We start from the raw sequence: 22,477 nt of genomic DNA on the forward strand, positions 1-22,477 counted from the left end.
GTTCATACTTATGCCTAAAAATAAATACACATAAGAAAAAACAGAGTAAGATTGTCTTGATGGAGAGAAGTATAATGCTGCTCATACAGTTGCTCCAAGTGAACCATTGGAATTTTTAGTCAGTGAGAGTAGCATGTTTTCCATTCGTACTTTTACACTATAGTGATTTAATATTTATACTGACTTGCTCTTCTTTATCAATCTCTACATAGTTAATGATGTCACTTAACTCTTCAATGTTTTTCTTAAATTGGTTTAACCTGGTTTAATTTAGAGTGTTTTCTCTAACAGAGGGAAGCAGTATTTATAGTACAGCAAATCACTGTTAGTAATTCTATGTACTCTGACTAGCCTTACTTGTCAGCTGGTCTGGTTGTGTCATCACTAAGATAATGATGTATGGCTAGTAAAAATCAACTTCGGTATTTTTAATAGTGAGAGTCCATGGCAGCGGTGTTTATTTCTCCTTAAGCATACAGAGACATACATGTACAAATTCAGTGAAGAAGTTATGCTCATGCTATCCAAAAATTTGGAATTTGGAAGAATAGAAGTTTGGAAGAAAAAGTATTATCAGAAGAAATCTTGCACTGTGAGGGAATTTTCTGTAATAATTTTTGAGTTGTTTTCTCTAAACACTGCATTTCAGCAGGAATTTGTCCACTTTATTCATATGAAGATAATGTTGACATGTATAAAAGTCATAGTGGGCCCTACAGTTTTTCTTTTTCTGTATACTCAAAACACTGCTTCTAAGACCCTGTGAAACCTTTTAGCCAGCTGTGGCAGGAAGGGGGTGATGACAGCTTGCATTCCTCTAGCATGCTCCTCGTTCCTGTCAGCATCAAGGTGTTATGTTGCCTCTGAGCACGCAAAACATACTTCCATTCAGTAGGGATAATAGAATATTTTTCTGGAGCTTCTACCTATACTTTTAAATAGAATCTGAAAATAAAACACAAGAAAAAGTCATTGAATATGAGTTAAGTTCTGCTTTCACTGAAGATCCATTTTTTGAGGATATTTAAGCACTTGGTTGGAACACCATATTTTGAATGCCACAGATGGCAACAGATGTCTTTGAAAATATGTCCTTTGAAGTCACATTAGTACTTCTGAACAAAGCATATGTCCAGAGCTGTGAAGTAGCCAGCAGACAGCTGGTTTTGTTTTTTTTTTCTGTAGTGCACTTCTGCAATTACTTACCTGTGTACACTGACTATCCATAAAAGTGAACCTTCCTGCTCTGGAACTTCTCCATTGAGTGGACTGTCTGCCAAAACAGCTGAGTTTAGGAGTAGCTCTTTCATGATCTAGCCTAATTGACTTGAAAAGTTACTCTACTTATTGCTGTCATCCTACCATAAATGGGAAACACCTCTTTAAAAACATGCTTACTTGATATCAAGCTTACTGCCTCATTTATATTTCTTTCTAAGCTATCTGCATCAATAGAAAAATTTAATGTTTTCCTTTTCCTGCTTTCCTAGATAGCTTAAGTCCCTGGTGTTTCTGTGAAATCTAACCCATTCTGTAGACCTGCTGGTATTCCAATACCTGAGATTCAAATATCTGAGTATCCTAGTTTCTCACTGTGCATAAAATAGATTAGAGACATCATTTTTGTTTTGAAGACAATACTAAATTTACATACTAGACATGTCTACCTTAGTGGTATATGCTTCTGTTATTGCTTCTATACCCTTCCTGAAAAAGCTTTTTACAGAAAGGGGGTTAAAGTACTGGATTCATCTGCCCAGGGAGGTGATGGAGTCACCATCCCTGGATGCATTTAAAAGAAGAGTGGATGTGGCACTCAGTGCCATGATTTAGTTGAGGTGTTAGGGCATGGGTTGGACTCAATGATCTTAAAGGTCTCTTCCAGCCTAGTGATTCTGTGATTCTGATTGTGGTGTTCTTCTTCTGTGGCTGAAAATTACCTAGCAAAATATTTTCCTTTTTCACTTTTAAAAGTTTCTCTCTTTCCTACATGAAAAAACTTTCTATCAAAAAGGTCATTGGACAGTTCCTGAGGATCAGTCATGGGCTCAACTGAGAAAAATCTTCAGTGAAGAGCATTCCTTCATGAAAAGTGCAGCTCTTCAAGGAGTTTCAAAACCACCATTCTTTTTTGCCAGAACAAATCTTCTCTGGGAGCATTCTATGACCAGCCATGGAGCTCTGGTTATCCTCTACAGAGTGGTGTTTGGATGCAGAGAAGTTGTGCTCCGAAGCTCCCTGGCCTGTTTTTGCAGAAACCTTTCTGACCAGGTAGCTGCAGGGCCCCTTCTGTCCCCTTGGCTCTAGATGAAACGCAATTAAGGGAGCAGCATGGTCCCTCCATCTGGACACAGGCACAAGCAGCCTTGATTTTGCATGTTCTCTTTTGCAAATGCAATACTCCTTTTCCAGGCTTTTTTGGAAACACTTCAATTTCTGTGGCTGCAGTAGGAATTCCTGTGGGAGGAGTGACTCCGAATATCATTCCAGATCTCCAGGGCCCTTGGCTGATGAGCATGTGCAGGATCAGGGAAAGATAGTAGGAGAAGGGAGAGAAAGCAGCACCCAGAGACTTTATCAGGGATATTGCAATTTATTTCATCTTTCTTTAATAAAGACTTACTGCAGCCCTGCTACTTCTGCATCTTGCGGGGCTGGGGAGAGTCCAGATCGCTGGAAGCCCTCCTCCTTGTGGCATGCTGAGGCCTCCTGGGCAAGGGGTCCCTATCCTGGCTGGGAGTGGAGGGGCTGTGGCTCTCACCTTGGTCAGAGGGACCTGCCACTGCTACCAGCTCCTCCTCCTCCTGCTCTGCACGTGTGGGAGCAGATAGGTGCAGGGTGTGGAGGACAGCTTCTGATATGTTGGCTTGGTCCTCCATGCTGGACCCCACAGGGATGCTGGCAGTGTCTGCCTGTGGGGCAGGATTATCCTCCTGAGGGCGGGTGAAGATGGCCACAGTGCTGTTGTCCTCCTCACTGCCAGATTCCTCTGCCACTGCCTCCTCCCCCAGCTCCTCCTGCTCTGCAGGCGTAGGAGCAGATGGGTGTAGGGTGTCGAGCACACCTTCCAATGTGCTGGATTGGTGCTCCTCACTGTCACTGCTGGCAGGAATTGAGTGGGGAGCTGCAGTATCCATCTGAAATCTGCTGGAGATGGCCATAGGATTGTTCTGTGAGTCAGGTCGGAAGTGCATCAGCCTTTGGGCCTCTTGTGTGCACTCATTCACAATTATGCTGATGAGGCCATTGATTAGCGGTTCTGTATGTTCCTCAAGGAAGTCCTGCAGCACATGGATCAACACATTCCTAGCTGGACCACAGATGGACACAGCATGCAGGATGATGCTCTCTGCAATCCTTGCCATCCACCACCTAGTCCCATACTTTGCCTCCAGCTCCCGACGCAGCCAGGGCACCACAGGGTCAAGGAGATGCTCTTCTCTTTGGAAAAGTTCTGCCCACAGTCTAGGCAGGAGGCCACCCACGAGCTCTACTCCTGTACCTTCATGCTCTGATGTGGGTAGTATCCTCCGTGGAGCACGTGAAGGGGACTCCACAAACGGACTGTTTTTAACCAGTTGTCCAAGAGTTATTCCTGTCGAGCTGCTGGCATTTGCTGACTCTTCAGAACTTGTGAAGACACAGTCTATATAGCTGTCTGTCTGCACAGAAAACCTGACAGCTTCTATCAGTTCCCTGCAGAGTGGGCACACTCTTTGCATCTCTGCCCAACGTATAATGCAGGCCAGGCAGAACTGATGGAGACAGGGCATCACATAAGCGAGGTCATCTCGAGCATCGCGGCAGATGGGGCAGTTCCACTCTGTTTCCGTGGCCCTGTCTATGCTTTTTGGCAGTCTGGATCGAATTAAATATGACAAGATGCTTCCCATTGCTGGCGCTGCCACTCCCAAAATGTGTCACACACTGCAAAATGGCGATGCCCTGATCATGAGTTGTCCTGAGGAGGGGGAGGAAGAAATGCTCAGGCCCCTTAAGAAGGACCCTCCTAGTTCCCCAAGCCTCATTCTGTGGCCACCCCAAGGGGACATTTCCTTGCACAACTCACCTCTGCAGTGCCCAACTGCCTGGGCCTGGCAGGGCTGGAGAAACACTATTGAGGGCTCCTGGATGGGTACTGAGAGCTGCCAATGGCAGCATGCAGCAGTGGAAAAAGCCTGGCTTGACCCTCCCGACCTATTCAGTAGGAGTCCAGGTGTAATCCAGACTAGGCCAGGCCCTGGCAGCACCCCTTAAATATGCTCAGTAAGGGACACAAGGAGGCAATCCAACATGGTGATGTCACAGTCTGCTGCCAGTGATCTGCTTCCACTGCCTGTAACATCACAATGGGATGTCCACTTCCATGGTGTTCAGACCAACACAGCATGTCAGAAGTTGCTGTCCATGGATGCCCCAAAAATCCCACAGAGAGGAGAACCCCTGCCCCTGCACTCTCCCCAGCCCTCCAAGTCCCATCAGAATATTAGTAGTGCTTTCTCATACAGACAGGAAAATGGAAGAAGTTCTGGAAAAACACCAGAGTCATGCTTATAGAGGAGTCCTGGGTGAAAGACTGGCTAGCATTCCTCATGCAAGAGGAGGAAAACTGCCATAATTCCTAGAATAATATCTACTCACCAGCAAAGGGGCTTTGATCCCAGAAGTGAAAGTCTCTGGTGGTGGGAGTGTGACTGCCAAGAGTGGCTCCTGAAAGTTTAGACAGTAAAGTTTCCTTAATGCAGTTAAAGTTCAATTAAGGCAGAGGATAACCCCTACACATTAATGTCAAAATGAATACTTTGAGAGAAGAAGAGGAAGAAAGGGAAAGATAGAGCAGATTATGGATAGGAAAAGTAGGTAACACAAAAAGCACTGTTCATATGAGCACTACCACTATATTTCAAATAAATAGAAAAAAAAAAAAACAAAAACCAAAGCAAAACCAAACCCAAAAGCAATAAAAATGAAAAAATCCAAAATGCAGGAAGAAGGTTTATATACAAGATGCTTTGAAACTTTGGAAACTGTTTTGGTACATTCTATTTATATAGTGCTTGATTCCCTTTAGAGAGCAGGAAAAAAATATTAAAGACAGTTAAAGGAGGAGCGGAAAAACCATATCAAGCATGTCATGGGTTTTTTTCTAATATTTCTTCAAAATACCTGCCACACGTAACTCTGAACACAGAGAATGCTAGTGTATAGAACATACTGGAGAAGTTGTAGCTTTGCAACCTTTTTTAAGAAAGCAGCAAACACCATAACTAAACAGGTATGACTGCCATGCTGCATCCTCATGGCCATTGAGCTTTGTTGGTTTTACTGATCAAATGAGCTGCTGTGAGCCCCAGGGTCACTGTGGTAGAGACACCTGAGCCACCTGTAGACGCAGCTCAGCCCACAGGCCCTGAATGGCAAGAATGTGTTCCCAGAGGAGGTGAGCTCACCTGGCCAATTGCCTCACACAGGCAAGAATGGGAGCAGACATACAGCCCAGAGGGTAGCTGTCACTATCACCCCAGGAAAACAGCAAAAAAATGCCAGAAAGTAGAGGAGAGAGTGACCCACTCCAAAGCCCAGCTCTGCAGTGATACCAACTGACCTTGTGCTCTCTGCTGCTCTAGCAAGAAAAAGTATCTTTGAGTGCAAAGGCTCTCATGCTTAGCCTGAACTCTATAATGGTGCTCCACTTGACAAGCTTCAACAGGTGAAGCTGGAACAGGTGAAGTATTTCTCAGTAGTGTTTTTTTCTGATTAAAAATGTAGTTTTTTGATAAATCACACAGCATCACACAGAATCATCAAGATTAAAAGAGACTTTCAAGATCATCTGGTCTAATGTTCATCTAGTCGAACCATCAACAGAGCACCACTATAACCACAACTACATCATATCTGCAAGTGCCGCATCCAGATGACTCTTGAATGCTTCCAGAAGTGGCTCCACCACCTTGCTGGGCAACTTATTCCAATGCCTGAGTCCTCTTTGAGTAAAAAGAAATGTTCTATTATCTAAGCTGAACCTTCCCTGGTGCAACATAAGGCCATTTCCTCTGGTCCTTTCACTTGAGACATGGCAGAAAAGAATGACCCCCAACTCACTACAGCCTCTTCATAAGCTCTGTTGTCCTTCTTTGGAACACACTCCAGCACTTCATTTTCTCTTTTTGAAGTGGGGGAGTCCAAAACTGAATACAGTACTCAAGGTGGGGCCTTGTAAGTGCTTAGTACAGTGGGACAGTCATTTCCCTAGGACTGCTGTCCTGTGCTGTATCCCTTTTCCCTATCAAATCAAGTTTAAAGCCCTCTCAATGAGGGCTTTAAATTGTGGGCCATAATCCTTTTGCCAACTCATGGATCATAATCTTTTTGCCTCTCTGAGACAGATGGACACTGCCTGTCACCAGCAGATCTGGTGGTGTGTAATCTACTCCATGGAAATAAAACCCAAATTTCCACCTATAGCAGCAGCCTCTAAGCTACACATTTATCAGGCTACTTTCCCTGTTCCTTTCTGTATTTCCTGCACAGAAATGGCCACTTAAACAAACTGGAGTTGCCCTATGTGCCAGGGCACTCAGAATGATACGGCTTCTGTTCTGCCTTGTCACCACCAGTTATGCCTGGGCTGCATCCTGCAATGGTCACTGAGAAATCCATCATGCCCACTCTGCAGAGCTTTGATAAGAACTATCAGGTTCTCTGAGCAGAGGGAATTGGTCTATCTAGAGTGTGCCATCACTCTCTCCAGAGAGTCACCAGAAGCCAGCAGACAGGCAAGAAGAGCTCCTGGAGAGTCGACAGTGGCCTCAGTGATATGAGAAAATGGCTGCCATTACCCTGTAGCATGCCCTTCATCTTCGCCACAGGAGATGCCGACCCCACCTCAGCAGGCAAGTGCAGGGCCAGAGTACATGGATGACATCCTGCCTGAGGCATGGGCAGAACTTTTCCAATGACGGCTGCATCTCCTGGACCCCGTGCTGCCCTGGCTGTGCCAAAGGCTGCAGAGAATATTCTGGGGCAAGTGGTGGCTGGTACAGGCTGCAGAGAGCAACATCTTGAATGATCTCTGTGTCTATGGTCTGGAAGTGGAGACCTTGGTCCTGAGGCTGCAGAACAGCTTTGGGGAAGGCACAGCACAACTGGTTCATGGCCTTATCAATATCATTGTGGGCCAGTTCAGTGAGGAAGCTCAGAGACTGCTGCACTCCCATGCTGATGAGGAGGAAACTCATAGACCTTCAGCCAGCACCAGGTCTGCCAGCTCCACCTTCAGCAGCTCCAGCTCCAGCAACTCCTACATGCATGGCAGAAGTCTGCCAGAAACCCTACAAACTTCAACATGGAGGAGGAAGCTTGTGCATCAGATGCTGCCCTCCATGGAAGTCGCAGTTCCCCACCATCTGTGCCTGTCTGCACAGAATGGAACCAATCCCAGGAGCCGGGAAGGGCAGGGGTGGCATGTCGCTCTGCCCAGGGCTGCAGCCACTGCCCCTCCTCTCCAGGCCAGCTCGTGGTCTGCTCACCCAGAGGTCTCCAGGATTCTCTTCAGCCCAACAAGAGGCCAAGGCAGGGACCTGCCTGAGCCCTGCAACCCTCAGTGACTCTCATCATCGCTTCAGATGAAGTGATGAAACCTGAGCAACTGAGGTCCACAGCATCTTTGGGAATCGGCCTCACCTAAGGCAATTTAAAGGAGAACACTCTAAAATGAGTTCTCCCCCTTTGTTTTAACCAATCCCTTTCCACCAATAAGGAGAAACTAAATACAAGTGGATATAAGTGAAAAAAATAGCAGTTTACTAACTAGCAAAACTGAAACAAACAAAGATCCCCACTTCATAATCATTAGATACAGAATTGCTAGATCTCACAAAGCCCCCCAGAAAAAGAAGAAACTCAAAACAGTGGAAATACCCCTTCCAAGATGGCGTCTGCCACAGGGAGGCAAAGGGAAAATGGCGTCTGACCCTCCCCTCAAGACAGTGGCCTTCATATGTGGCCATGCAGTCTGAGAGACAAAGGGAAAGGGTGGCGGCAAACCCTCCCAGGAAGGAGCTTATGGAGTAGTTCTAGCAGCAGATGAGAAGAGTCGGCACGTGTGGGGTCAGCGCTGCCAACAGCCGCTTCCTCCTGCTGCCTACCGGGCTCCCGGGGCTACTCTTCCTGTGGCTGGGAGGAAGAAACCGCCTGTCAGCACTGAGGTGAACAGTTTCTGGTGGGGAGATGCAGCTTTGCCAAGTTGCTACTGTTGCAAGCCCACAAAACCCACCCTAAACACCCCTTTGGCAAAATGACTTCAGGCAAAGGCGGGCCCAAACGGGAAGCCTCTGCCCAATCTACCTCGGCTGTAAGGCAAGAGGAGAGAGAGAGAACCGAAAGGCAAAATGGGCACTCTGCCTGGGTACTCTGACCTTGTTAAAGGGAGCAGCATCCTCTCTGTGTTGCCTTTCTGTCCTGCTGGGCCTAAAACACACAGATATCTGGGCCCAGATAGATATGGAGCAGAGTAAGCTTTTTGGTCACTCAGACACCTTCCCAGGTCTTGCTTACAGAAGATGCTGGGAGGCAGTCCTCCAGCATCAGGGGTCTGGGCAAATGTATAAATGAACAACCCTCAGCAGCTGACAGAGTTGCACATCCTGAAACATGAACATGTTTGAAAATTTAGGTACAATCTGGCTTGTCAAAAGTGTTTGGACCAAGAATCAAAAAACTGTGGAAAAATACCTTTCTGACAAAGTTCTCAGTTCTTGCAACTTCAATTACTAGGTAGAATAGCCCACATTGTGTTCTTGGATAGAATCCACTCAAAGGAATATATTTCTCTACTCCTTTAGAGAAGAATGGAAATGTGTCCTATCCCCAGAGCAGTGGTAATGCTAAGGAGGAAGCATTACTGTAAAGTTAACCTTTAAAACTTTTGATACAGTGCCTGATCATTTTGTAATACAACTCCAATTATTAAACAGCAAGGAGTTCTCTCAGGTGGAATAATGGACAAGCCATGAGTATACTTTTATATATCCTCTCAGAATCTTCCAGCACATTTCATCCCTTCCTCCTCATCTGTGAATTGCACATATAAGAAAGACATTATTTTATTTTGAAACTGATGTGACCTATGCTTCAAGGTGTGACTTTTGACTACAATATCTCTGGACCTGTACTCCAGAGTTCCCAGGATACTTGATTTTAATTTTGAGGAATCCATCCACATCAGGATGTGCTACTTCAAGCTACTCAAAGACCTTCTGTACTACAGCAAATGTGGTAAATCAACAGGAAAGAAAACAAAGCCTGGGATTATTGTAACATGGGTGAAAAAAGATTATTTCCAAATGACTTGCATTAATTTATTACATCCTGGCACCCAATATTTTCTTTCTCTCTCTCCCAAGTTAGATCCTGGGTTAAACTGGGATTCTCTAAGAGAAGAGAGTGAGTATATGTAATTTCTACTGCCATTTGGCTATGCAAATGCCTACAGGTGAGAAAAAGCCAAGCGGCCAAAGGGCCTGCGAGCTGAGGAGCCCCGCAGGAAGGGATGGAGAGGAGGGTGGGCCACGTGGGCCTGGCTGAGACAGGGGCGGCACAGGGAGGCCGAGGGGCAGACGGTGCCCTCGGTCCTCTTTGTGCATCTTCCCGGAGCCAGAGCAATCCTGCTGGAGCCTGTGGTCTTGCCAAGTGACAAGGGTTCCTTTCTTGTTTTGTTTTTCCTCTGGGCAGCATCCATTTGTGACCTCGGGCGATCCTGCCTCCAGCCTGGCTGCTCTCATCACCTCAGCCAAGCAAGTGCAGGGAGAGGGGAGAGAAGACGCTTGCGCCTGAGGAAGACTCTGTGCCTCGCCAGCTGAGAGGAATGGATAGGGCTTGCCTGCTGTAGGGACTGAGATTCAGCCATCCCCTGAGTTTTATAAGAACCTCTGCCAGCCCTAGGACATTTCACCTTTGAAGATTTTCTTAGGTTTAGTTAAGTTTTAGTTAGGAATATAGTGTCTAGAAAGATTCGTTAACGGAGCATTGATTAGGTTAGAGTAGATGTATTGTTGATGTAGGCTAGCTCAGAATTATCCTTTAAGGAAAAATAAGAATGAAGCTATCAAAGAAGAAGCTGAGACTCAGCAGAAGTGGAGCACGCATGTGCTGTGACCTGTCAGTGCTGCAAAAACCAGCTGGAAGACGGGATGAGGAAGATGAAGATGAAGAAGGAGCCAGAAGACGCTGTGTTGCAGCACTTAGTTTCAGCAGCGGAGTGGCAATAAAAGCTCAGAAGCCTCCAGAGCCCTGGCAGGTTCCCTTCCTTGCCGCGCTGGGTCTGAACTGGGGCGTGCCTTGGAAGCCGTGTGCTGCGGACGGCTTCTCCCGTTCACGGCTTTGCGCTGCTTCCCAGCGGCCCAAGGCTCTTTCCCCTGATTTAGGGTCCCCTCCCCGGCCCACAGGCCCCCTGACAGCTGCCCCACACCAGCTGCCCTGTAGAGATGTTGTCCCCCTCGCCCTGGAATCCCCCAGCGCCAGCCGCCCCTCACGGCGGGGCAGGAGGAGGGACCAGGCCCCGCTTGCCCCCCTTTCCCGGCCCTCTCTGGCTATGGAAGAGTCAAGGAGGGCTGAAAGGGCACGTTCTGCTTATGCTTCCCTCTCCTCAACCTTTGGGCCTCCAAGGTGCTCTGCTCCAGGGGACCCGAGGGCCTGCACTCGGCTTTCCTTGCTCAGGTGTCTTTCTTCCTTCTCTAAGCCCTGCAATTGCCTGCTTGATGGCAGCTGACTTGCAAATGGGGAAAACCAGATGCTTGCAAATTCAGGGAACTCTTCTGACTTACTACTGCTGAGTTTCAGCAACAGCATTTCACACTTACTAGGAATGACAGAGAATGAGGTAGGTTGGAAAAGGCTGCTGAGCTCATCAAGTCCAACGTGTAACCTACGACCTTCTCATCAACTAACTCAAGGCACTGAGTGCCACCATCACTCTTTCCTTTCAACCAGGAAGGGCAGGGCCATTGCAGTTACATTGATTTTCAAATGCTACCCTCAGCACGTGAAGTGTGAAGAGCCCAGCCTAAGGCCCCTCAAAGACACTCTCTTGTGCACCTTTTGCACACAGGTCAAAGCTCCCAAAGGGAAGGCCTTGTAAAATCATGCCTCAGGCCTGCGACTTCAGCTGAGCAGGAAGGGACCAGGGGGGAAAGTGACTCAGCTAAATTGGAGGTAGAAAGGCCACTGTAGAGGTAGAAAAACCACTGGAGATGTAGAAAAAGCATGGCATGTTCACATCGTGGTTCATGGGGATTGGTTGAATGATGTTTTTATGACTGAAAACTTTCTACAATCATGCGGCTCTCCTTTCCACCTGCCTGCGGACTCCGCGACACTACAGACGCTGAGGATCAGATGAGCTTGAGGATCACAGATGAGGATCTGTGTGGGCTGAGTCACCAGGAAAGTGAGCTAAGCCTGGGACCATTCTTCCATGGGTGTGCAGAGTTGGTTTCCAGAGGAGCTGCATGCACTTGATCCCTCCTGGCACCCAGTATTTTCTTTCTCTCTCTCTCAAGCTGGCTCCTGGGTCTGACTTGGGAGTCTGCAAGAGAAGTGAGTGGGTACCTGGTGTTTCTACTGGCCTTTGGCTGTGCAGGGAATCTTCCATGGAGCATGGAGCCTGGGCAAACACCTGTGAGAGTGCAGCTTTGGACTGTTGCAAAGGGGCCTTCTTTGGGCTCCACATCTGCAGGCCGTTGCAGAGCTGTGGGCCGCAGGCTGCAGCCAGAGCTGCAACACAACAAAACTGTGGCAGCCCAAGAATCAGCGCACGGCTCTTCTGCTGTTGTGACACTTGAAGTTGTCCGAGAAACAGCAAGGAGCAGAAGAAGAGCTTTGCATCAGGAGATAAGCCAGCATCTCCCTGACCCAAAGGGAGGTCACAATGCTCCAAACTGAGTCAAAGCAACGGTGAACACGCATCCATGTGCTCAAGAAGCAACTGCACACCGCAATACCCTTGGACATTTATTTCCCTTGCTTCTTCTGTCCCCGCAAGGTCATTGAAGAAATTTGCCTTTTGAGAGGCAACCGAGACGCCAGAAGTTGGAAGTACACTTTCTTGTAGTCAAAGCCTTGGAGACCAAAAGTCTTGTTTGCTTGCATTTCTTGGGTGACAACTGTCCCTGTGCATTTTCTGAGTTTGCCTGGGATGTGTCGAGCGCTGGCTCACAGAGCGTGAGGATTTTTGCCGGTGCTTTACGGCTGAGGAGAAACTGCCAGGCTTTTCCTTTGTATCAGCCGTACAGGAGATGGGGTTGCTGGGCACAAGTACGGCAACAAAGGCAGAGCAGCTGCTCTTGTGAGGTCACAGCAGCGGTGCCACGTCACAGCGCTGTCAGCACAGCGCTGTCCCGGAGCGCGCAAGGCCTCGCTGTCCAGAGCGGCTCTTGCGCTCGCTGGCTGCGGGAGGATCCTTGTGATCGAGGATTTCTCAGCAGACGGTCTGCACCCCGAGAGGAGCCTTGATTCTTCCCTTGGGTGGCATTCAGTGTGCAAACCTGCAGAGCACTGCCAGAATGATTGGGAAAGTCAGTGCCGCGGTTTGCACCGTTTTCTCTGTTGCCTATTCCGGCTACTACCTGGCGCAGCTGACTCGTAAGTGAAGGTTTATCCTGGGGGTGACATCACCTGGCCTGTGCTTCACTCTGCTCTTTATGCCCGAGTAGTGAGCGAGTTGATTTGGGAGCAAAATGGCCATTCAGCTGCCCCCACTGTGGGAAATGTGTTGCCAACAGGGTCAGTTCCAAAGGGGCTGTCTGTACCAGGCGCTGGGTGGAGAGTATTTGCAAGGTAATCTGCAGCAGGTTGTGTTCCCTGCACGGGACACTGCGTGCCAGTGGAGTCTGTCATTCCTTCAGCTTGCTGCTTCAACCTAGAGCACCTGCAAAATGCGGACTCTAAGGAGAGATCCTCAGAAACACTTCTACACATTCTGCACTTCTCTCCGGGAGTGAGGGAAAGCATCTTTGGCTGCACATTCTGCCATTTAGGTGCCTTGGCCGTCTGACTTGACCCTTTATGGTGTGCCAAGACACTGATACCCTTGGCGATGCAGCACAAACTCTAAACCAGTTAGGGTTTGCTGCTCAACCCAGGAGGGCTTCCCAGGGGTCTTCAGCAGAGAGCTGCCACAGGGAAGAGGGCCTGTGGGGGAAGCTTTCCTTGGGCACGGTCTTCAGAAAATTGTTGGGCATTACTGCATGCAGTTTCTGAAGAGGTACACCAAATGCAGCCAAGAGAAGAGGAAAACATTGCTTGAGCTCTTGGGCAGAATGGAAACTCTGTCTTGTTAAAAAGCAGCAGGCAATTCTGTGACCATCTTTCTATTTCCCTTGTGGCACAAGAGGTCCAAATGTAGACAGAGCCTAGGGCAGCGGCCTTATTTTTCTCTTCCTTACCATGGGAAAGAACGGTTGCTCCTGGAGGCATGTTGGGAAAGGGGAAATGTTCTCTGTTGGGACTAGATAGTTCTGTGCTAATCCACAAGACAGGCACATTTCTAAGGGCATCTGGCTCCTTTTCCTTTGCTCTCTGCAGGTCACCTGACACGCGCATGGAGACAAGACGGTCCTTTGGTGAGTGGCGAAGCAACTTGTGACGTTGCTGGCGAAGAAGAATAGTGGGGCGAGCTGTGAGCTTGGCCTGTTGCAGGAGAGTGTAGAGTGCCAGCCTGCGAGGCTGATAGAAAGTCCAAGGGGTTGTTGGCCTCAGCAGTAGCAAAGGGAGCACTGGCTCCTTCCTCATTTTCCAATGAAAAGCCTTTCAAGAGATGAAAGCCAAGTGTGGCAGCCGAAATGCACAGCAAGATGGAGTCCCAGCTAATTCTCCCATCGTCGTAGGAGTTTCATGACCCTGAATGCCACTTGTGCCAAGCTCTGTGATTCCCCTCTTCTGGCTGTATACGCAGCTCAACAGAAATCAGCTCCTCAAGGAGAAGATGTTCCCTGTGTCTCTCACTGCTCTCTGTCTTCAGGGCTCACCAGCAGGCTCCGCATCTCCTCTGGCTCCCTCTCTTGCTGAGGAAGAGGCAAAAGAGGAGCAAAACGACATCAAGATGCCAGCTGCTGCCTCTCCACAGCCACAACATGCAGAGCCAGTGAGTTGTACCTGCGGTTGCCAGTGCCTTTGGTGCAGAGCCAAGCTTCAGATTTATTGAATGAGTCAGCCCTTGGTGCTGGTGGCTGAAGATGCTGGGGGCTCTGTGTCTGCCATGACCTCGTGCTGCTTCAGCCAAGCCAGGCACCCCTGGCTGATAGCTTCTGAATTTGGACATGGAAGCAGCTCTTTGCTGGGATGCTGAGAGGGCGCGAGAATGTCTCTTGGCATCAGACAGCGGGCAGCATTAAATTAGGGCCAGTGTAGAAGTGAGCCCCTTGGTGCCCCGTGTCTGTGCAGGCTGCCTGTGCTCAGCGGGCAGAGCGCTCCAAAGGCACAGACCACAGCCTTGCAGGATACTCAGGAGACACTGGCCCCTGGAAGGATCCTGCCCCTAATTAGCATGTTAGCTGCAGGAGCAACATAGACTGCGCTGCACTTGCACAAGGTGCCAGCAGAGCTTGCTGAGGAGAATCCTAGGCAGCTCAGCATTGTAAAGGGCAGTGGGTCTGGGAAGGGCTGGGATGCAGCCTCACTCCTTCAAGCCTGAAATGCAGAGGGGAAATGAATGCAAGAGATCTAAAAAGGCACATGTCTGGACTGTCTTCTTAGACACCTACATGCCAGCTGCAGGCTATGTTAGTTGCTCAGGAGAACAAGGAAGTAGAAAAGCAACAATGCTCTGGGGCTGAGCTCTGAGCTCCTTCTGGATTTTTGCAAATGCCTCAATACATTGTGGCAGGCATCTTACAGAAAAGCTGATAAAATGTTGCATAGAACAGTCACTCCATGAGCTCCTGTATCCAAGTAGCCTTTGGGGTTTTCCCATTGCCGCTGAGTAGGGGACATCCAGAAGCCCCCAGCCAAAGCGGCCTGAGGGAGGCTGACAGCAGCGCCCTAAGGCCTTGCCTTTGCCATGTGCTCTGCGGAGCACGTGTGCCAGCCACCCTTCTGACGGGCAATCCTTTCCTCTCCAGCTCCACACAGCCTCTGCACTTCAGCATGCTGCCGGAGCAGCAGCACCTGTGGCAGCCGGCGCTGCCCCAGCTGCCAGTGCTTGGTCCAGCAGCCCAGCCCGGCAGCCCCAGAGGAGAGAGGAGCAGAGCCCGAAAATCCTGAGTACGTCTGGTGTATTTCTTGTGTGCCAGAGCACTGTGTTGTCTGCATGTCTCGCTGTTGGCCGTGGCAGAAGCTCCTCCTCGGTTCAGTGTCTCACTGAAGGCACTTGGGACTCCCTGCAGAACCTGTGCCTGTGCTCTGAGGCAGCGACAGAGCGCTGGGGCTGCTCCTGGTGCCCCTGAGGGCAGCTGAGACTGCCTTGGCTCTGCCTGGGCTGCTCTGCGTGCCAAAGGCAAAAGCAGAGAGGATTGTTTCTGCTTGAGCTCGCCACAGTGGGGCTGCACTTGGGATCATGTGTGGCGTGGCATGTCAGTTTGACAGTGAGCGCCTTGCACTGCTTTTGTCTTCCAGGGAGCATTGTGAGCCTGGGCCAGCCAAGGCAGAGGTACACGGCATTTGAAGAACTTGGACGAGGGTAAGTGTGTTGCCTGCTCCTTCTAGAAAAGCATAGGCCAGGTCTTTGGCTGGTGCCATGTCAAGCGTGAAGTCAGGCAAGCTCCAAACACGGTCAAACTCAGCATTTCCCTCCTGACACCTCTCAGGACTGCTGAGTCAGGGCAGTCCAAAGGCATCATCAAAGCCAACTGGGTGCCGGCAATGTCCTGCTTGCGGCAAGGAGCAGGACCTGCAAGATCTCCTGCCTCTGCAGCTTTATGGCCTAGAAGAGAACCTTGGCACGCGAGAATCGTCAGGCTCTCAACCACAGTGTTTGCAATACGATTTTTTCTCCGCTTTTTTGCGCGCGCATGCATGCACACCCACTCATGAGTACAGTTGCCATTAGGTCTGGAACAGACCTTACTGGGCGTGTGCCTTGGAGCTTTGCAGCAGCCCTTGGTCTTCATGCTGGAGCTGAGTTTGCTCTTGCGCACCCTGCCCTGCATGGCAGAGGCTGGTGGGCTGATGAGCTACGGGCCCAAGTGACTCCGCAGCCAGGCATCTTCTAGAAATGCCAGGCAGCCTGGGGACATCTCCTGCCTGGCCTTGCTTTCACTGCCACAGACTGAAGGGCTTTCTCTGTTGCTGTTCTCTTCCCAGAGGATTTGGAGCTGTTTATAAAGCCCTCGATGCCAGCTCAGGACAGCAGGTAAAATGTCGACACCCCCGGCAGATTTTGAATCTCTGGAGCGCTTTCCCTTTCACTGCTGTGAGCTCAGCCTGGAGCTTTGGGTGGCCGCTCCATGTCTGCAGAAGAGGTTGTTGCTCTGAAGCACAGTCTTGGCTCAGAGTGCAGAATGCACTTGGGACGGGCTGTGCTGCTTCTCCTAAGCTCTGCTGTCCAGTACCGGGGCAGTTTGGCACAGCTCGCTGCGTCGTTGCACAAGCACTCGCTCCGTGCTGCCTGAGATCTCGGCCACGCAGCGACTGCTCAAGTTAGTGGTTTCCAATGTCCTTTCAGGTGGCCATCAAGATCATGAGCCTTCAGGAGGAGAGATCCGAGGAGCTGGCTGTCAATGAAATTCTGGCCATGAGGGACAACAGGAACGCCAATATTGTCAGCTACTTAGACAGGTTGGGCTGCTGTCGTGTGGCTGTTCCTTTAGATAGGGCGAGGCAGAAGAGAGCCAGCCCTTTGGTGCGTGGCAGAAAAGGGAGCTGTCGATGGTTTCTCTAGTCATCCCAGGGCATGGCAGGAGGTGGCACTGGGCGTGCAATAATCTCTTGTGGCACACGTAGCTTGGAGAGCAGGTGCAAAAGGCTGGCTCAGGCCCTGGGGTGAGCGAGCTGTGGCCAGTGCTCTCTCACCATGCTCTGGTTTTCTTCTTGCAGCTACCTGGTGGATGGGGAACTCTGGCTGGCCATGGAGTTCATGGACGGTGGCACTTTGTCAGATGTGCTCAGGGCAGTGTACCTGGAGGAAGGACAGATCGGCGCTGTCTGTCGGGAGGTGAGGGATGCCGCTTGTGCTTGCCCTGGCCTGCCCAGCATGGCCCTTGTCAGCTGGTGGGAAGGAACAGCAGAGATTTCTTGCTCACGGCCTTCTTTTGGAGCTTCTGTCACATCCCGCAGAAGAAGAAGGAACATGTGGAATGAGCTGCCTGCCGGTGTCCCTGCACTCCCTTGGCTCTGTTCTTGCACGCTTGCATACTGTTTGTCTTCTGGTGCTTATGCTGGCTCGCTCGCTTGGTTTCACTTCTTTTCTCTTGTCAGCTGTTCCTCTCAACCTTTGCATGCAGCCTATCTGGCTGTGCTACATTCCTTGCCCCTCTAAGAAGGCTTGCAGGTTGCAAATTTCCAAGCTCGGGGCAATGGAGATGTCCTCAGCCTCAAAGGAGAGGCTTTCAGGCCAGATGGCATTCTGGACACAGGTCAAATTTGCTGCTTCCTCCTCTGCTGCCACAAGGCTTTCAGGAAAATCTTTGCCATTCCGCCTCTTAGCCAAGTTTCATGTGTTTTTTACCAAAACCAGCAAGGGCTTTAGGAATCTCAGATGCCTTCCAAGAAGAGAGACCTCTTCAGAGAGTGTTGAAGCAGCATGCTCTTTCCCTTTCTCTTTTCTCACCGTGATGTTGTGCCCTGCCTCTCAACTCCATGACAGAGCTGGCAGTCTCATGGAGCCCTCTCCTTTTCTGTAGCTTGTCATCAGGTGCTGAACTTTTCCCCTTGCCTCCGTCCTTTCTCTCTCAGTGCCTACAAGGATTGCGTTTCCTTCATTCCCGCCAAGTCATCCACAGAGACGTCAAAAGCGACAACGTTCTCGTGGGCATGGACGGATCTGTCAAATTGGGTGGGTATCCCTGGGCAGGTGCAGCGTTGCCAGCATGTGCTCCGGGGCTGCTTCAGGGTGACTGCCAGTTGCCCAGAAGTGCTGCTGGGCCAGTGTGAGGAAGGTGAGGGTGTTTTTGTGGCAGCCAAAGCCTTATTTTGCGGGCTGCAGCTCCTCCGTGGGAGCAGATCAGGGCTGCTTTTGCAGCCGGCTGCAGCGTGGTGGCCTTTTCAGGCTTGGGGTGGGCAATGCTTTTGGCCGGTTTGGCAGGGGGAGCTGCCTCTGACAGGCTTTGTGTTTCTCCTCAGCGGACTTTGGCCTCTGTGCTCAGCTGAGCCGCGAGCGCAGCAAGCGCAGCTCCAGGGTGGGCACTCCCAGCTGGATGGCACCGCAAGTGGTGAGAGGAGAAGCCTACGGCCCCAAAGTGGACATCTGGTCGCTGGGGATCATGGGGCTGGAAATGGTGGAAGGGGAAGCTCCTTACCAGAGGGAAGCCCGTCTGAGGGTAAGGTGGAGCTCCTAAAGGGGGCTGCGTGTGGTCAGAGCTGTTGTGGCTAGGAAAGGATCAGCCGCAGTGTCCTCTGCCATTTCTTGAAGGTTTTTGAACTGATGGAAAGGAACGGGCCCCCAAAACTGCAGAACCCCAGGCACCACTCGGCTCTCCTGCGCGACTTCCTGCGGTGCTGCCTGCAGGCAGACGAGGACAGGCGCTGGTCTGCCCAGGAACTGCTGCAGGTGAGAAAAAGCAAAGCGGCCAAAGGGCCTGCGAGCTGAGGAGCCCCGCAGGAAGGGATGAAGAGGAGGGTGGGCCACGTGGGCCTGGGTGAGACAGGTGCAGCACAGCAAGGCCCAGGGGCAGATGGCACCCTCGGTCCTCTTTGTGCCTCTTCCCGGGAGCCAGAGAAATAAATCCTGCTGGAGCCTGTGGTCTTGCCAAGTGACAAGGGTTTCTTTCTTGTTGTGTTTTTCCTCTGGGCAGCATCCCTTTGTGACCTCAGGCGATCCTGCCTCCAGCCTGGCTGCTCTGATCACCTCAGCCAAGGAAGTGCAGAAAGAGTGGAGAGGAGACGCTTACGCCTGAGGAAGACCCTGTGCCCCGCCCGCTGAGAGCAGTGCAGAGGGGATGCATGCTGTTTAGACTGAGATTCAGCCATGCCCTGAGTTTTAGAAGGAGCTCTGCCAGACATAGGACATTCCATGTTTGCAGATTTTCTTAGGTTTACTTAGGTTTTAGTTAGGACTGTAGAGTCTAGAAAGCTTTGTTAATGCAGCATTGTTCAGATAAGAGTAGATGTATTGTTGATGTAGGCTAGTTCAGAATTATCCTTCAAGGAGAAATAAGAATGAAGCTATCAAAGAAGAAGCTGAGACTCAGCAGAAGTGGAGCACGCATGTGCTGTGACTTGTCAGTGCTCCAAAAACCAGCTGGAAGACGGGATGAAGAAGATGAAGATGAAGAAGTAGCCAGAAGACGCTGTGTTGCAGCACTTAGTTTCAGCAGTGGAGTGGCAATAAAAGCTCAGAAGCCTCCAGAGCCCTGGCAGGTTCCCTTCCTTGCCGTGCTGGGTCTGAACTGGGGCGTGCCTTGGAAGCCGTGTGCTGCGGACGGCTTCTCCCGTTCATGGCTTTGCGCTGCTTCCCAGCGGCCCAAGGCTCTTTCCCCTGACGGAGGGTCCCCTCCCCGGCCCACAGGCCCCCTGACAGCTGCCCCACACCAGCTGCCCTCTAGAGATGTTGTCCCCCTCGCCCTGGAATCCCCCAGCGACAGCCGCCCCTCACAGTGGGGCAGGAGGAGGGACCAGGCCCCGCTTGCCCCCCTTTCCCGGCCCTCTCTGGCTATGGAAGAGTCAAGGAGGGCTGAAAGGGCACGTTCTGCTTATGCTTCCCTCTCCTCAACCTTTGGGCCTCCAAGGTGCTCTGCTCCAGGGGACCCGAGGGCCTGCACTCGGCTTTCCTTGCTCAGGTGTCTTTCTTCCTTCTCTAAGCCCTGCAATTGCCTGCTTGATGGCAGCTGACTTGCAAATGGGGAAAACCAGATGCTTGCAAATGGAGGGAACTCTTCTGACTTACTACTGCAGTTTCAGCAACAGAATTTCACACTTACAAAGAATGACAGAGAATGAGGTAGGTTGGAAAAGACTGCTGAGCTCATCAAGTCCAACGTGTAACCTACGACCTTCTCATCAACTAACTCAAGGCACTGAGTGCCACCATCAGTCTTTCTTCACAACCAGGAAGGACAGGGCCATTGCAGTTGCATTGATTTTCAAATGCTACCCTCAGCACGTGAAGTGTGAAGAGCCCAGCCTAAGGCCCCTCAAAGACACTCTCTTGTGCACCTTTTGCACACAGGCCAAAGCTCCCAAAGGGAAGGCCTTGTAAAATCATGCCTCAGGCCTGCTACTGCAGCTGAGGAGGAAAGGACTGGGGGAAAGTGACTCAGCTGAATTGGAGCTAGAAAGGCCACTGGAGAGGTAGAAAAAGCACGGTATGTTCACATTGTGCTTCAGGGGGATTGGTTGAATGATGTTTTTACGAGTGAAAAGTGTGGAACGTTCTCTAATCAAGTGGCTCTCCTTCACACCTGCCTGGGGACTCCGCGTCACTGCGGACCCTCCCCTCACGCCCAGCAGATGAGGATCTGTGTGGGCTGAGTCACCAGGAAAGTGAGCTAAGCCTGGGACCGTTGTTCTGTGGGTGAGCAGAGCTGGTTTCCAGAGGAGTTGCATGCACTTGATCCCTCCTGGCACCCAGTATTTTCTTTCTCTCTCAAGCTGGCTCCTGTCTTTCATTTGGGATTCTGCAAGAGAACACAGTGAGTACAGGTCATTTCTCCTGGCCTTTGGCTGTGCAGGGAATCTTCCAGGGAGCATGGAGCCTGGGCAAACACCTGTGAGAGTGCAGCTTTGGACTGTTGCAAAGGGGCCTTCTTTGGGCTCCACATCTGCAGGCCGTTGCAGAGCCGTGGGCCGCAGGCTGCAGCCAGAGCTGCAACACAACAAAACTGTGGCAGCCCAAGAATCAGCGCACGGCTCTTCTGCTGTTGTGACACTTGAAGTTGTCCGAGAAACAGCAAGGAGCAGAAGAAGAGATTTGCATCAGGAGATAAGCCAGCATCTCCCTGACCCAAAGGGAGGTCACAATGCTCCAAACTGAGTCAAAGCAATGGTGAACACGCATCCATGTGCTCAAGAAGCAACTGTGCTCTGCAATACCCTTGGACATTTATTTCCCTTGCTTCTTTTGTCCCCGCAAGGTCATTGAAGAAGTTTGCCTTTTGAGAAGCAACCGAGACGCCAGAAGTTGGAAGTACACTTTCTTGTAGTCAAAGCCTTGGAGACCAAAAGAGACGTTTGCTGGCATTTCTTGGGTGCCAGCTGTTCCAGCGCATTTTCTGATACCGCCTGGGATGTGTCGAGCGCTGCCTCATGAAGCGTGAGGATTTTTGCTGGTGTTTTATGCCTGAGGAGAAACTGCCAGGCTTTTCCTGTGCATCAGCTGTACAGGAGATGGAGTTGCTTGCCACAAGTACGGCAACAAAGGCAGAGCAGCTGCTCTTGTGAGGTCACGGAAGCGGTGCCACGTCACAGAGCTGTCAGCACAGCGTCGTCCCGGTGCGCGCAAGGCCTCGCTGTCCAGAGCAGCTCTTGCGCTCGCCGGCTGCAGGAGGATCCGTGTGATCAAAGGGTTCTCAGCAGACGGCCAGCAGCCTGAGAGAAGCCTTGCTTCTTCCCTCGGCTGACATTCAGTGTGCAAGCCTGCAGAGCACCGCTAAAATGATCGGGAGAGTGTGTGCCGCGGCTTGCACCGTTTTTTCTGTTGCCTTTTCCGGCTACTGCCTGGTGCGACTGACTCGTAAGTGAAGGTTTTTCCTGGGGGTCACATCACCTGGCCTGTGCTTCACTCTGCTCTTTGTGCCTGAGTAGTGACCCAGTTGATTTGGGAGGCAAAAGGGACCATTCAGCTGCCCCCACTGTGGGAAATGTGTTGCCAATAGGGTCAGTTCCAAAAGGGGTGTCTGTACCAGGTGCTGGCTGGAGAGGCATTTGCAAGGCAACCTGCAGCAGGTTGCGTTCCCTGCACGGGACAGTGCGTGCCACTGGAGTCTGTCATTCCTTCAGCTTGCTGCTTTCAACCTGGAGCACCTGCAAGGTGCAGACTCTAAGGAGAGATCCTCAGAAACACTTGTAAACATTGCTGCGTTCTCTCTGGAGTGAGGGAAAGCATCTTTGGCTGCACATTCTGCCATTTAGGGGGCCTTGGCCGTCTGACTCCAGCCTTTATGGTGTGCCAAGACACTGATGCCTTGGCGATGCAGCACAAGAGTTCACACCAGTTTAGGGTTTGCTGCTGAACCCAGGAGGGCTTCCCAAGTCTTCAGCAGAGAGCTGCCACAGGAAGAGGGCCTGTGGGGAAGCTTTCCTTGGGCACGGTCTTCAGAAAATTGATGGGCATTACTGCATACAGTTTCTGAGAGGTACACCAAATGCAGCCAAGAGAAGAGGAAAC

General features: G+C 50.7%; 3 protein-coding genes across 8 annotated transcripts in view; 1 reads left to right on the forward strand and 2 right to left on the reverse strand.

Moving 5' to 3' along the window:
* ATG12 (autophagy related 12) overlaps positions 1-22,477 on the reverse strand; it is a 307,791-nt gene that overhangs the window by 176,163 nt on the left and 109,151 nt on the right. The gene's annotated exons all lie outside the window — the stretch shown is intronic.
* LOC306814952 (E3 ubiquitin-protein ligase Topors-like) lies at positions 1,196-5,525 on the reverse strand. Of its 4 annotated transcripts, none has more exons than XM_079331488.1 (3): positions 5,451-5,525; positions 4,642-4,710; positions 1,196-3,927 (listed from the first exon to the last, which is right to left on the reverse strand). In XM_079331488.1, the coding sequence occupies exon 3, from the start codon at positions 3,891-3,893 to the stop codon at positions 2,634-2,636; it is 1,260 nt and encodes a 419-aa protein (XP_079187614.1). In that variant the 5' UTR covers positions 3,894-3,927; positions 4,642-4,710; positions 5,451-5,525; the 3' UTR covers positions 1,196-2,633. The 4 variants fall into 4 exon arrangements, with proteins under 4 accessions (XP_079187614.1, XP_079187612.1, XP_079187613.1 ...); XM_079331486.1 differs by having other exon boundaries at positions 1,197-3,961; XM_079331487.1 differs by lacking the exons at positions 4,642-4,710; positions 5,451-5,525 and adding an exon at positions 4,070-4,193 and having other exon boundaries at positions 1,197-3,961.
* LOC306814969 (serine/threonine-protein kinase PAK 1-like) overlaps positions 11,857-22,477 on the forward strand; it is an 18,027-nt gene continuing 7,406 nt past the window's right edge. Inside the window, exons 1-12 of one of the 3 annotated variants that reach the window (XM_079331523.1) lie at positions 11,859-12,642; positions 13,585-13,622; positions 14,021-14,143; positions 15,120-15,261; positions 15,613-15,676; positions 16,300-16,348; positions 16,661-16,773; positions 17,032-17,149; positions 17,890-17,989; positions 18,277-18,473; positions 18,566-18,703; positions 18,948-19,365. In XM_079331523.1, the coding sequence (XP_079187649.1) occupies positions 12,564-12,642; positions 13,585-13,622; positions 14,021-14,143; positions 15,120-15,261; positions 15,613-15,676; positions 16,300-16,348; positions 16,661-16,773; positions 17,032-17,149; positions 17,890-17,989; positions 18,277-18,473; positions 18,566-18,703; positions 18,948-19,049 (1,263 nt within the window). In that variant the 5' untranslated portion in view covers positions 11,859-12,563 and the 3' untranslated portion in view covers positions 19,050-19,365. Of the gene's footprint in view, positions 12,643-13,584; positions 13,623-14,020; positions 14,144-15,119; positions 15,262-15,612; positions 15,677-16,299; positions 16,349-16,660; positions 16,774-17,031; positions 17,150-17,889; positions 17,990-18,276; positions 18,474-18,565; positions 18,704-18,947; positions 19,366-22,477 lie in introns of those variants that run through there. The other 2 variants (XM_079331525.1, XM_079331524.1) reach the window with 2 other exon arrangements.

Source organism: Erithacus rubecula (genome assembly GCF_903797595.1).
Source record: "Erithacus rubecula genome assembly, contig: SUPER_Z_unloc_4, whole genome shotgun sequence".
NCBI classification, from domain to species: domain Eukaryota; kingdom Metazoa; phylum Chordata; class Aves; order Passeriformes; family Muscicapidae; genus Erithacus; species Erithacus rubecula.

What these genes read in the sequence shown, in the direction of transcription:
- LOC306814952 (XM_079331488.1), bottom strand. Translation starts at nt 3,893, where the DNA reads ATGGGAAGCATCTTGTCATATTTAATTCGATCCAGACTGCCAAAAAGC.